This window comes from Narcine bancroftii, chromosome 1, assembly GCF_036971445.1.
Source record: "Narcine bancroftii isolate sNarBan1 chromosome 1, sNarBan1.hap1, whole genome shotgun sequence".
NCBI lineage: Eukaryota > Metazoa > Chordata > Chondrichthyes > Torpediniformes > Narcinidae > Narcine > Narcine bancroftii.
The window spans coordinates 98,148,154-98,161,465 of NC_091469.1; the positions used below are offsets into that span (position 1 = coordinate 98,148,154).

Genomic DNA, 13,312 nt, shown 5'->3' on the forward strand with positions numbered 1-13,312 from the left:
CTGACCAAATCCCTCTTAAATGTTAAAATTGAGCCACATTCACCACTTCAGCTGGAAGCTTGTTCCATACTCCCATCCCATCCCTCTCAGTCCCCTTCACGTTTCCCCTAAAATGGGGTATATCGCGCCCAGGCCCAGGCCCTTATCAATCTTGATATTTTTAAGTTGATCCAACAATTCCTCTTTCTTAATCTCCACATTGTAAAGCATACGGGCCTGTTAAATTTCAACCTCACCATGATCAAGGTCCTTTTCTCTTGTGAATACTGAGGCAAATACTTATTTAGGACCTCCCCAACCTCCTCTGCCTCCAGGTACATGTTGCCTCCTTTATCCTTTAGTGGCCCCACCTTTATTCTCATCAACTTTTTGTTCTTCACATGCACATAGAATGCTTTGGGATTCTCCTTAATACTAAATGCCAAGGCCTTCTCATGCCTTCTTTGAGCTCTCCTAAATCCATTTTTAAGCTCCTTCCTGGTTGCCATATATTTCTCATATCTGATGTACATTTCTTTCTTCCTCTTGACTAGTTGTCTGACCTATCTTGTCAGCCACAGTTCTCTTTTCCTACCATCTTTTCCTTGCCCATTGGGACTAACCTACCTTGAACCCTGCACTATTGGTCCCTAAACTTCCTCCAAATTAATTCTGTACTTTCACCCTTAAACATCTATTTCCACTTTATTCTCGCTAATTTCTGTCTCATCCCTTCCCCAGTTCAGCACTTTCCCAGTTTGAATGTTTTTATCTTTTTCCATAGCTATGTTGTAGCTAAGGGAGCTGTGGTCACTCTCAACAAAATGCTCCCCCACCGGGAGGTCCGTCACCTGATCAGGTTCATTCCCCAGAACTAGATCCAGTGTAGCCTCTCCTCTAGTCATCCAGTCCTCATACTGTGTCAAGAATCCTTCTTGTACACACGACAAATTCAGCGCCATCTATCCCTCTAGCAGTCAGTAGGTTCCAGTGAATATTGGGGAAGTTGAAATCACCCATAACTACAACCCTCTATTTCTTGCACCATTCCAAATTCTGCCTCCTGAGAGCTATTGGGGGCCAATAGATTACTCCCAGCAGAGTGATAGCTCCCTTCCTATTTCTGACTTCCACCACACTGAATCAGTGGACACGCTCTCTACACCGTCCTCCCTTTCTATAGTCGTGATATTATTCCTGACCAGCAATTGGGGTATTTGGGTGGCATAGGCTCGTGGCCTGGAAGGGCCTGTTACAGGGCTGTATGTCTAAATTTAACATTTAAAAAAAAGTCCAAGAGTGTTTCTGTATCAACAAGCCACCTCTCACTTATCCAAGCATAAACTAGCATTTTACAGTTCACTAGCGAGGAGGTACAAAGAGGAAAGACCCGAAATGGAGAGAGGGAGGGAAGGCATTACCCTATTCTATTATTGTACAAAAGGTTAGGCATTTAGAAAAATCTATATTTCATTTCAATAGAACTTAACCAGATGCACTCACTAGAAATGAAGAGTTTCTTGGGATGCTTCAGCAAGAGCTGTCCATCAACCACCCGAACACTAATGGTCCCTTATGAGGTGGCTTTTTCCCCCAAATGCATAATTTATTTGACTGCAGCTTGTTGGGTTCAAAATGTTCTTGTTTGAAACAAGTTCGGCCCACAAGCTTGGTCAAGTGGGCAACCTTGCCTACTGGTCATTAGACTTCAGCCACCGTATCAAGATGGGAAAGGCCAGGTATCCAAGGCACACTCACCATCAGTATGAACCCGCATGGCAGAAGCAGTTATATCTGTAGTGATAGTGAAGTAAGGAATCCACAGATCCTGCAAAATAAATAACAACCCTTGTTCAGTTACAAGGAAGCCAACATACTTCCCTTGATCCAATTTCTTCCCCATTCACCATTTGTGTTCCATCAGGGTGGTGGGTGAGGTAAGCAATGCACAAACATTAGAATAATCATCCAAAGAGAAAAAGGTTACCAGAAGTAGCTGAGACAAATGATGATACACTGGATGATCACAGGTAAAAATGAATATAGTAGATAATAGCATAGTACAGGCCTTTTGGCCCATGAAGTTGTGCTGACCTATATAATTCTACTCCACAACAATCCAACCCAGTGGTTCTCAACCTTTTTTTTTCCACTCACATACCACTTTAAGTATTCCCTATGCCATCGGTGCTCTGTGATTAGTAAGGGATTGCTTATGGTGATATGTGGGTGGAAAGAAAAAGTTCTATTCTATTTCTATTACTAAACTTCTATTACTCTAAGCTTTCTACAGGCAAGCCAATTCAGAATCCACATAGCTCTACACCTCCATGGATGCTGCTTGACTGTCCAAGTTGTGCCAGCAGTTCTTTGCGGTCAGATTGGCAGGCAGCCAGCTGAAGGCCAGGGTTGGAGGAGAGGACTATTTCAGCTGGTTCTAAAACTGACAAACACATCTCTTACCTCTATTTGCTTATCCTCAAAGATGTGGCTGATGCTTCTGTTGAAAGCAGATCCCGAGAAGATGGAGGTGATTGGATACGTCAAATCCAGCACTTTTTTGAAAACATTTGTCATTTCCTGCAGATGTGAACAAAATAAATGCTTTAACTTTGGAAAAAGAATCACTTTGGTCACACAAAGAACATAACCTCATTAAATTGTGGGAAGATGCGTCTGTTTCGGTAACACAGTTGGCGAAGTAGGTGGCATGGTTAGTGCAACACAGTTACAGCGCCATCGACCGGGATTTGAATCCGGCGCTGTCTGTAAGGAGTTTGCATGTTCTCCCTGTTTCTGCGAGTGTTTCCGCTGGGTATTCCAGTTTCTTTTCACTGAAAAACCTTTCAAAATGTACAGGGTTGTAGGTCAATTGGGCAGCACGAGCATGTGGGCCAAAAGGGTTTGTTGCTGTGTTGTATGTCTAAATTAAAATTAAATTTAAAAAAGACACACTTTTTGAACATCTCTTTTCTATTATGTCTCAAACATGAACATTTACCCCAACAGTTCACTTGTGTTTCAGACCTTCTCCCTACCTACTCCTCCAGTCGAAATTTTTATTGTTTCTTCCCAGTGTTCCCATCCAACACTTTCTGAAAGGAAATGTTGCTTCAAATATTATTAGAGGGCGCACAGATTTTTATTTGTAGTTTTTCATTTTCCTTTAAAACCATGAAGAATGCTTCAGCAATCCTGGGGGATAACACATCCCTCAAAGTGCAAATAAACTCATTCCCTCTGGACCACTTGAACAGACAAATTAGTGACATATTGACAGACTGCATAATTGTGATTAAAAGGTTGATGAAGTAAAAGTTTTAAAAGAACAAATTTTGTGATTTTGGTTCGGTCACACAACCATTCCGAAACACAAAAAACTGTGATGTTCCCTAAAGTTACAATGAAAAACGAAGTGGCTGTTCACTCCCTACAGCCTATACAGTGGTTTAACTAAGGCAAAGACTTTCCCCCTCCCATCCCGCAGATGCTCCCTCACTCACCTCTCCCACCGTGGCTGTGTCACCCATTGTCCCCCCACGATGGCTGCCACCTCACCTACTAAGCATCCCAGCACTTTGTAATTTTTTGCTCTAGATTCCAGCATCTGTAGTCTTCTATATCTCCACAACTCCATCTTTGATACACATTTCTGAATATCCTTCAAAATACATCCACTGAAAATTGTCCCTTTCTTTTGGAGAAGATAAATTTCCATTTCCATTGTCTGTGATGTGAAAAGCCCAGCCCTATCTTCGAATTTTTCCAAGGAAGGAAATTGTTTCTTTAATATTTATCAAGTATTTTTATCACCTTAAAAGATATCTATGGTTCCATTTCATAGAGGAATTATGTCAATCTTATCAACAGGAGAAGATAGCCCACATCAACACAATGTCCTCATAATTTAACCCTTCGAGGCTCAATATAATTTTGGTAGATTGCCTAGTTGCCATGATAGTCTACCAAAGGCATATTGAGCATGAACTATCACAGCAAATATCTTTCCACAAACCTCCTTATTGCTCTCTATACTTGTGCATTAGCTTGTAATGAACAGCACATTTTGATAGGATATGGAATTGCAATGTCCAAAGTGTCAAATTGCTCACCATTTAGAAACTATCCCAATTTGGCACATGAATCCCAACCTTCTCTTCTCACAATGAAATCTAGATTGCAGTTATGTCCATTTAATTTAACTGTCATTTTGAAAACATCTGCACAATTTATTCTTTCAGCTTCGCATCTACACAGTAAAACCCCTAGTATCTGGCACCTAAAGGGATTAGGAGATGCCGAAAAGTGCATTTTACAGTTACTTGAGACTTCTCTTACAATGCCTAACTAGTACACCTGCAGTAAGACTAAACAGTTTAAAAGGCAAAAGACAAAAATACTAATACTTACACTGAACACACTTTACATGCATGAATGTATAGCACCTCAAAGCATTAAAGTTTATTTTCAGTCACATTCTTTGAAAACATTAACTGTCAATGCATCTGCAGGTTCCTCCCCTCCACAGAGCTGCCCGAAAAACAAACAATAACATTCTAGATAATTAACCCCCCCCCCCCCCAAAAGTTTACAGTTAAAACCTCTGACTGGGACAACTCTTACTAAGCAGGGAAAAGGAGACACATTAAGAGAATCGGTATCAACCAGCTCTTCATCTTGGGCAAAGACATTGCTGTTTCACACAACTTTATTCAAACAGCTGCTACGAGCAAAGCACGACCAAGGCTCTCAGCTGGCTGAATATATGCTTCCATCTTCACAAAGGTTTATGTGTTACTTCAGAGAACATTTACTTCTACAATTTTAAACTTACATATTTTTGCCTATTATTTTATTCTTATTTATTTTAATTAAAAAAAAATTATTTCCCTCAATTTTTTTTGCTGATTGCTTGAGGCTGCCAGTTGCTAGAATTCCAAATTCCAAGGGTTTTACTGTATATCACTTTATACAAATGAAACCAAGAAACTTGTACTGGGATGTACTACATGTTCCATCCTCTCAATCAGAGCGCAGTCATTTATACCCAACTTCCATTTCTTATTTCCCAAACTTTTATTATGTCCCAAGGTCCATGATCTTACAAAAAAAAAAACTCGAAGTTCTTTTTGAATGACAAAGTCAAGAACATTAAGCTCTTCATTCTGTTGATGATCTCTTAAAAAAATCAGTTCTGATGTCAAATTAGGGTCACAAGTGTACTTTGTAAACTTCCAGTTATCATCTCTTCACTTCCACCTGAACCACACACCTTGTCAGCTCCTTGGAGAGGCAGAAGAAATTGACACTCAAGCAATATTTACACCTTCTCTGCTCTGAAATTCAAATAAAGAATAAGCAATGTCAAGCAGATGTCTTTTATAATGGATTCAAGAGTATCCAGCAATTATAAGGAACCTAATTGTAACCATGTACTCACTTCAAGAGTCAAGTCAAAGAGACTTACTTGAGGGATATCTTTCAATAAACAAGTATAACTAATTATGCCTAATCCCTTTTCATCATCAAGAAAAACAATATTAAGTACTTTTTTACATTTTCAAAAATTAGAAACATGATTTCTGTTTTTTCAAAATTGCAAAAGCAAGATACATTTTTAATCTGTCAAAGCTGAGCTCTGGTTGTGCCATTGGTTGTCCTTGTAGAACCTGGATGGCATGCAGCAGATGGGACAACTCAAAGAATGTTCCACACACTGGCTGCAGAAGAATTTAAACTTGCCAAATTATAACTGGTTAAATTGTTGATGCATGCAGCCATAATCAAGTATTCCATTTTAGATTATTAGCTGGTGGAGGGTGGTGAGAGGGGGTTGCCTTACAATATGTGTCTGTTAATGAGATTTTGCAATGCAGCTTGAAAACACACCTGTCCACTTCTTCATTGTTTCTAACCCTTGCATTTCTGCCCCAACTAGTTGTTGTTCAAGTTCTCAGCCATTCCTCAGTTCAAAACCGCTTTTCCAGACTTTATCATCCAAAAATACTTTCGCCCCTACCATTACCCACACACGTTTTATCTGGAAAGGATTGACACAGTCAGTAACATAACTGGCAGACAGCCCAATTTAATACAACATCTGTTCAGCAAGATATTATTTAGAAGCTAAGTTGTCACCTTAACCGTTGTCAAGGTCACAAACAGTGGTCATTGACACATTATTCTTCAAAATAGATAAAACTAAGATTTTAAAAGACAAAAATTGTGCCTTAAAGTGTGAAAGCATGACCAACAGCTATCAGGCTCCTGAATGAACCCAATAACAGTGCTACCATGCTGCCCTTACTTGGTGATAATCCGTCTTCCTTTTCATTTTAATCTTAAACTCTGCAAATTATGCTCTTACATGCTATATGAATGTGAGAGATAACCGGTTAGAATCCTTCTGTCTGTACTCAGTATTTTGTAACAATTAAACAAGCTAACAATCCTATCATCTTCAGCTCTCCTCCAGGCCTCTCCGATTCCCTTCCCTGCAGGCTGATTTACTCCAATTCTGACATCAGTCTTTTACAAGCCAAAACATGAGGGCCAATTCTGGATTAAGGTTCAGGAAATGAAGCTGCAAAGGGAAGGGAGAGCACTTTTATTGTCAGTTTGACTTGGCATCAGAAGAGGTAGAATAGATAAAATAAAATGATAAAGGAGATGGCCAATTTTACAATGCAGAGAAGTCACTTAATGTAATTAGATTGGGAATAGCTGCCTGATGATAAATTACTATGAGCATTTCAAGGAGGAAATTCAGAAAGTTTAGGGTAAACATGTTGTATGAAGTAAATATCTGCCAAATCTAGATCTGCAATAACAAAGTCCAGAGAAAAGGGAAAAACAAATGGGAAGCATGTCAGATACTGAGAACTTAATTGTACAGAAAATCTAGGAGGTAGAAGGTGCAGGTATGAAGTTAAAAGAACAAATGGGAAAGAGAAAAGGGTAGAAAATTCAAAGATGTTTTTAAGTACAGTAAATGCCCTATGTGGATTGGTAGATGCTGGATGAGTGATTTTCTGGGTGCTTGAGATTGAGTGTTGCATGATTGGTGAACTAAAGGTGAGGTGTACTCATTCTGAATAACAGAGGTTTTATTGTGGTAATGGATGTATGTTAATTCTTAGTATAATTTTCAACTATATTTCTCATAAGTAAAAATTTCTTAGCAAAGTAAATTATAGAGTTAAAATATTGTATCTGCATTTTTAGTTGTGGGCTGTTACAGGGTCATATACAAGTCACAGCACATTTACAGAGAACCATTGTTTTCAAAGAAGAGAGTTCATTCTTGGAGTCGATGTGTCTGGGAAGGACAGATCTCATGGATTTGAAGGGTCTTGATTACTCAAAAAGAACTGCTAAGGAAGCCATCTGTTTTTAAACAAAACCACAAGGCCTCTTGAACAAGAGAAGTGAAACTCAGAGCCATGTGAAGGAAGCCAACTGTTTTTAAACAAAGTCACTTAAGCCTCTTGAACAGAAATGAAGTCAGAGGTTGTTATGGATAAGGTATGGTTTTGAAAAAGGAACAGAATTTTGGTAGAAATAAAACTGATGGTCATGTGGTTTCCAAGAATTGGAACTCACCTCAGTGATGATGTAATGATTACATGATTTGGAGATATATATATTACCAAATTCAGACATTTTGAGTTCAGTTTTGGAAGAGTTCATTTGGGAGAGTACAGAAGTCAAATCTCCTGTGACACAGGGATAGAAACCTTGTTAAAGATACGGTTGAGCTACAGTTATCAGAATTGTTGCTGTTTTTATGTGTTACTACTGGGAAAGGGGGAACACAGAATCAGTGGCTTTTGAAATAAGGAAGACCTTTTTGCTGTCTCTTTTTTTGTGTGGCCACTTCGTTTAACTCTCGTCTGGTTTGTGACTTCATCGTGGAAGAGGATAACCACATCTGATTAACCTTTTTCTGGGTTTTATAATTCATCGTGGAAGATAATCACCACGTAGTGAGTAAAAAGGCCTGAAGATAAATTGTCTAAAAGCACTTTATAATTATTTCTGAACTGAAAATTTAAGATCTTGAAGCAAGACTAAAATGATGCTGAAGTTTTAATGTTTGACTTTTCAGAGTGGGACTTTAATTATACACACACATTTATGCATAGTGGGTTAGGTTTAGAGTTAAGTAAGAAATGTTATGTTGTTAATAGTTTAATAAACTATTGTCTGGTGAATTTTCTATTACTGTTCCTATGTTAGTGCCTTTTGTCCCAAAAATAATTGAAAGAGTTGTTAGTTCATAACATTGTACATAACGAAAAAGAGCCTAGCTAAGACATGGAGCAAGTAAATGTAATGTTTGGAGTGTAAGGAATATGGTTCGAGTTCTTAGTGAAAAATACTTTGCAAACTATCTTTTAAGAAAGGACAACAATGCTGATGTTGTAATTAAGGAAGAAATGGGCAAAATACTAAGTACTGGTGAATTTAATACTGTACTTCTAAGAAAAGATAAAATGCCATACCAAGATGGAACATTTCCCAGGCCATCCATAAAACCCCATGAGAGAAATTTGAGAGGCTCTAAAACAGTGGTTCTCAACCTTTTTCTTTCCACTCACATACCACTTTAAGTAATCCCTATACCATCGGTGCTCTGTGATTAGTAAGGGATTGCTTAAGGTGGTATGTGAGTGGGAAGGGAAGATTGAGAATCACTGCTCTAGACCCAATTGTTACTGAAATATTTTGCTTGAGAAAAATTGTCATTACCCCATAACAAGTCAATTAGGGACAATTAAACAGTGGTTTTCAATCTTTTTCTTTCCACCCACATACCACCTTAAGCAATGCCTTATTAATCACAGAACACCTATGGCATAGGTAATACTTAAAGTGTATGTGAGTGGAAAGAAAAAGGTTGAGAACCACTGCTCTAAAACCATCTTTCAATCATTCCCAGTTAGAGGATTACTAGCAGTATTCCATTGAGAAGAAGAAAGAGGAGAAAATGTGAGTACATGCAGGCCTGTTAGTTTTACTTTAAATGGTGGGCCAATTAGAATCCATTCTCAGAGACAGCATGAACCTTCATTCAAAAGGTCACACTTTAATCACAAACAGCCAGCGTGCAATGAAGGGAAGGTCATGACTGTCCAACATGATTCTGTGAAGAGGTAAGGAAAAGTAATGATGAGGGCAGTGTATTTGAGGCAGACTGTGTGAGCACAGTACAGCACTGGAACAGGCCTGGCTGAAAACAATGCCAAAATGAAACCAAATCTTTCTGCCTGTACATTTCCCTCTATTCCCTGCATGTTCTTGTGCCAATCTAAAAGTCTCAAACAATTGTATCTCTTACCCTGGAGTCCTGTTCTTGACTCCTACCACTCTTGCGTAAAAAAAAATTGCCTATACATTTTCTTTAAATTCCACCTTCCCCGTCTTCAATGGAATACAGATGGTATTTGACATTTTTACCCTGAGAAAAAGATTCTGACTATCTACCCTATCAACACCTCTCAGGTTTTATAAACTTTTATCAGGTTATTTCTCAGCCTCCAACATTCCAAAGAAAAAACCCAAGTTTGTTCCACCTCTTCCCACAGGTTATGGCCTCTTATTCATGCAGTATCCTGATAAATCTGTATCTTTTCCAAAGCCTTCCTATTATGGGATGACCAGAATTTGGCATGTTACTCTAAGAGCAGCCTAACCAATGTTTTATAACTGCAACATAACTTCCTTACTCTTATTCTCAATACCCCAACCAATGAAGGCAAGCATCCCATATCCCGATCCACTTGGAGTGACCGATGGACTTGGACTCCCAGATCTCTCTGCACATCAATCATGTTGAGGGTCCTGCCATTAAATTACATTTGGCCTCTCAAAGTGCAAAGCCTCATACCTGATCATATGAAACTCCATCTCTTGTTGCTCTACTCATACCTGTATCATTTGATGACCCTCTACAATGTCCATAAATATACCAACCATTGTCTCCTCTCCCAACTTGCTAACCCATCTATCAACATTTTCAGATGGCTTTTGACAAGGGCCCATTTGACAGACTGATCTTAAAAGTAAAAACACATGGGATCCAGGGAAGAAAGGCAATCCAAAGATACCTTAGTGACTGGAAACTAAGGGTAATGGTTAAGAACTGACTACATGGCTGGAGGATTATTTCCAGATTAGTGCTGCAATATTCACTATTCGGCTGTTTGCTTTTTGATGTAAGCATTGATGATTTAGACTGTAAAATGTAAGAAATTTGCAAGTCATTTGAAAATTAGCTATGTACAAATTGGGAGTAACTTTTAATTGTAGGAGTATAGAGAAGTGGCAATAGGAATTTCATCAACAGAAGTGTGAGGTAATGCATTTAGGGAGGTGTACCAAGGCAGAAAACTAAATAGGAGGACATTGAGAAGAAGTGCACAGGAGGACAGTGTAGTGAATGCCCACAAAATGTAATGGTTAGCAAGACAAGTGGGCCACATATTTTACAAAGGCATACAGGATACTTGTCTGATGCAAGTCATAGAATGTCAGGCAAAAGGAGAATGTGCTAGAATTATACAAAGTGCTTTAATACTGAATATAGTTTCACTCACTATACTGGGGGTTGAAAACGCCTGAATAATGAACAACCCGTAGTTACGAAACGACAAGTCAGCCGGAAGGAGAATGACATCTACTTCCAGTTTGAGTGGAGCTTGCTTTCCATTGGCTCGCTGCCCCGTTGATCATCAGGTGGCTAGTGACACACATCCGCTGTTAGGCTACGCCATCCATGGTCTGGGCAAAGCAGCTGGCAGGCGAGGGGATGAGTGGCCTGGTGGAGAGGAGGGAGCAGAAGAAGCAGCAGCAGTGTGCACCATAGCAATACCTATGGTACGGTCATGGCTCAGCATGGGGCTGCTGCTCAGTCCCGCAAAATGGCAGCCTGACCTTAAAGTGCGTTTGCATCATTGAGGAGGGAGAGAGGGGGAGGGAGGAGCAAGCGAAGGAGCCAGGCATGGATGGGAAGGAGTTTCGTGAGAAAGAGGATGGGAAAGAGGATCGTGCGTTTATCAAAGCTGAGACCCAGAGATTGCTTAAAGAAGGAGTAATTGAACCCAGTAAGAGTCCGTGGTGAACCCAGGTGGTAATTGTGAAAAATCACACTAAGAAACGACTGGCTATTGACTACAGCCTGACAATCAACCGTAACACTAACCTGGATGCCTACCCCCTGCCATGCATCAATGAAATGATTAATCAGATAGCGCAATACAAAGTGTACTCCACTATCGACCTCAAAGCAGCTTATCACCAAATCCCCATTAAAAAAAAGGAACAAACCTATACAGCTTTTGAGGCTGGTGGGGAGGTTATACCAGTTTAAAAGGGTACATTTTGGAATCACGAATGGTGTGTCAGTGTTTCAGAGGGAAATGGATAAGATTGCTAGGACGTGTGAATTACAGGGTATGTTCAATGTGTGTTCAATGCGACAGAGCTACCCGTTCTGTGCTACATTGTCCGCAAGGGTGAAATCTGCCCCAACGCGGAAAGAATGGCCCCCCTTAAGAAATTACCACCCTAAAACTCAACAAATGCCCTTAAAAGGTATATGGGATTCTTTTCCTACTACTGCAAATGGGTTCGAGACTACACCACGAAGGCACGGCCTCTGTTTGACACTAAATCTTTTCCTCTCTCTCCAATGGCTTTGAAGGCTTTCAAGAGAATTAAAGCTGATATTGCCAAAGCTGCACTCTCGTCCATTGACGAGGATGTCCCATTCCAAGTGGAAATTGATGCCTCAGATTGTGCCTTGGCAGGAACCCTTAATCAAAAGGGCAGACCTGTGGCATTCTTCTCCTGTACGTTACGCGTACCTGAACTTAAACATCCTGCCATTGAAAAAGAAGCCCACGCTATTATTGAAGCTGTTCGCTACTGGAGACGCTTTCTAGCTGGCAGAAAATTTACTCTTGACACTGATCAGAAATTTGTAGCTTACATGTTCAGTACTAAACACAAAAGTAAAATCAAGAACGATAAGATGGCACGTTGGCGAATAGAACTCTCAACATAATTATGAGATCCAGTACAGACCGGGCAGGTTAAATGATCCCTCTGACGCATTGTCACGATCTGCTGCTGGTGCTCAGCTGGAGGGGCTAAAAGAGATCCATAGCAGACTGCGTCACCCAGGAGTCACGAGGTTCTTCCACTACATAAAGAGTAATGCATTTAGGGAGGTGCTCCCTCCCCTCCACCTTCCTTACTCTCTGGAAGAAGTCAGGAAACTGACTAAAAGCTGTCCTGTTTGCACAGGTTGCAAACCGCAATACTTCAAAGCTCCAGAGGTCACTCTCATCAAGGCAACCCGACCTTTTGAGAGGATTAGCTTAGATTTTAAAGGGCCGTTACCTTCCAGTAACAAAAATGTATATTTCCTCACTGTAATTGATGAATGTTCCAGGTTTCCCTTTGCGATACCCTACCCTGACGTCTCGTCAGCGTCTGTCATTAAGTCATTTGACAGAATTTTCAGCATTTTTGGTTTTCCCAATTACATTCATACTGATAGAGGCTCAGCATTCATGACCGCTGAACTGCGGTGAGCCCTGCTACGAAAGGGGATTGCCACCTGCCGTACCATGAGCTACAACCCACAGGGCAATGGGCAGGTTGAAAGGGCTAATGCTACAGTCTGGAAGACTGTTACCCGGTGGCAGGAGGTGCTGCCTGAGGCACTACATTCTATTCGGTCTTTATTGTGTACTGCAACAAATCAAACACCTCATGAACGTATGTTTGCCTTTCCTAGGAAATCAGGAACTGTGATGGACCTGTTTATCTGAGCCTGGAACCGTGCTGCTGAAGAGCCACGGTCGAGGGCGTAAAACATACCCCCTAGTCCAACCAGTTCAGTTACTGCATACTAACCCCAACTACACTCATGTTAAATTCCCAGACAGGAGTACTGATACTGTACCCTTAAGAGATCTGGCCTCGCCTGGTTCGCCCCTTCCTCGCACCCCTACTCAGAGGGAGTTGAGAGGTTGGACTCACCCCCCCAGCCTGTGACCCCTAGTAATCTTTCAGATGGCCATGCTGAGGCTCCACTGCCTCACGCTGGCGATTCTTGAGTAGGTCCAGAAGCCAGTCCTTCCCACACTACAGACCCAGGAACTGTACCAGTTCCCAAGGTTGCAAAGGCGCCACCTGTTTTGAGACGAAGCACCAGAATTCGTAAACAACCTGATATGCTGACATATTCATAAAACATCTCATTATATTTCAATTGCTTGCTAGATACTGGTGTATTTTGGCTGTTAGAGTATCTCAAGGCCAA

At 40.5% G+C, this 13,312-nt stretch overlaps 1 protein-coding gene across 18 annotated transcripts in view; it reads right to left on the bottom strand.

The window, feature by feature from the left end:
• Positions 1-13,312, bottom strand: part of pnpla7b (patatin-like phospholipase domain containing 7b) — a 496,626-nt gene that overhangs the window by 110,003 nt on the left and 373,311 nt on the right. For all 18 annotated transcript variants that reach the window (XR_011356222.1, XR_011356233.1, XR_011356243.1 and 15 more), the window contains 2 exons: positions 2,443-2,559; positions 1,738-1,807 (listed from right to left, as the gene is read on the bottom strand). Coding sequence is in view for 10 of the 18 variants with exons in the window: in XM_069933113.1 (XP_069789214.1) it covers positions 1,738-1,807; positions 2,443-2,559 (187 nt within the window). In the remaining 8 variants the exon portion in view is untranslated. The remainder of the gene's footprint in view (positions 1-1,737; positions 1,808-2,442; positions 2,560-13,312) is intronic.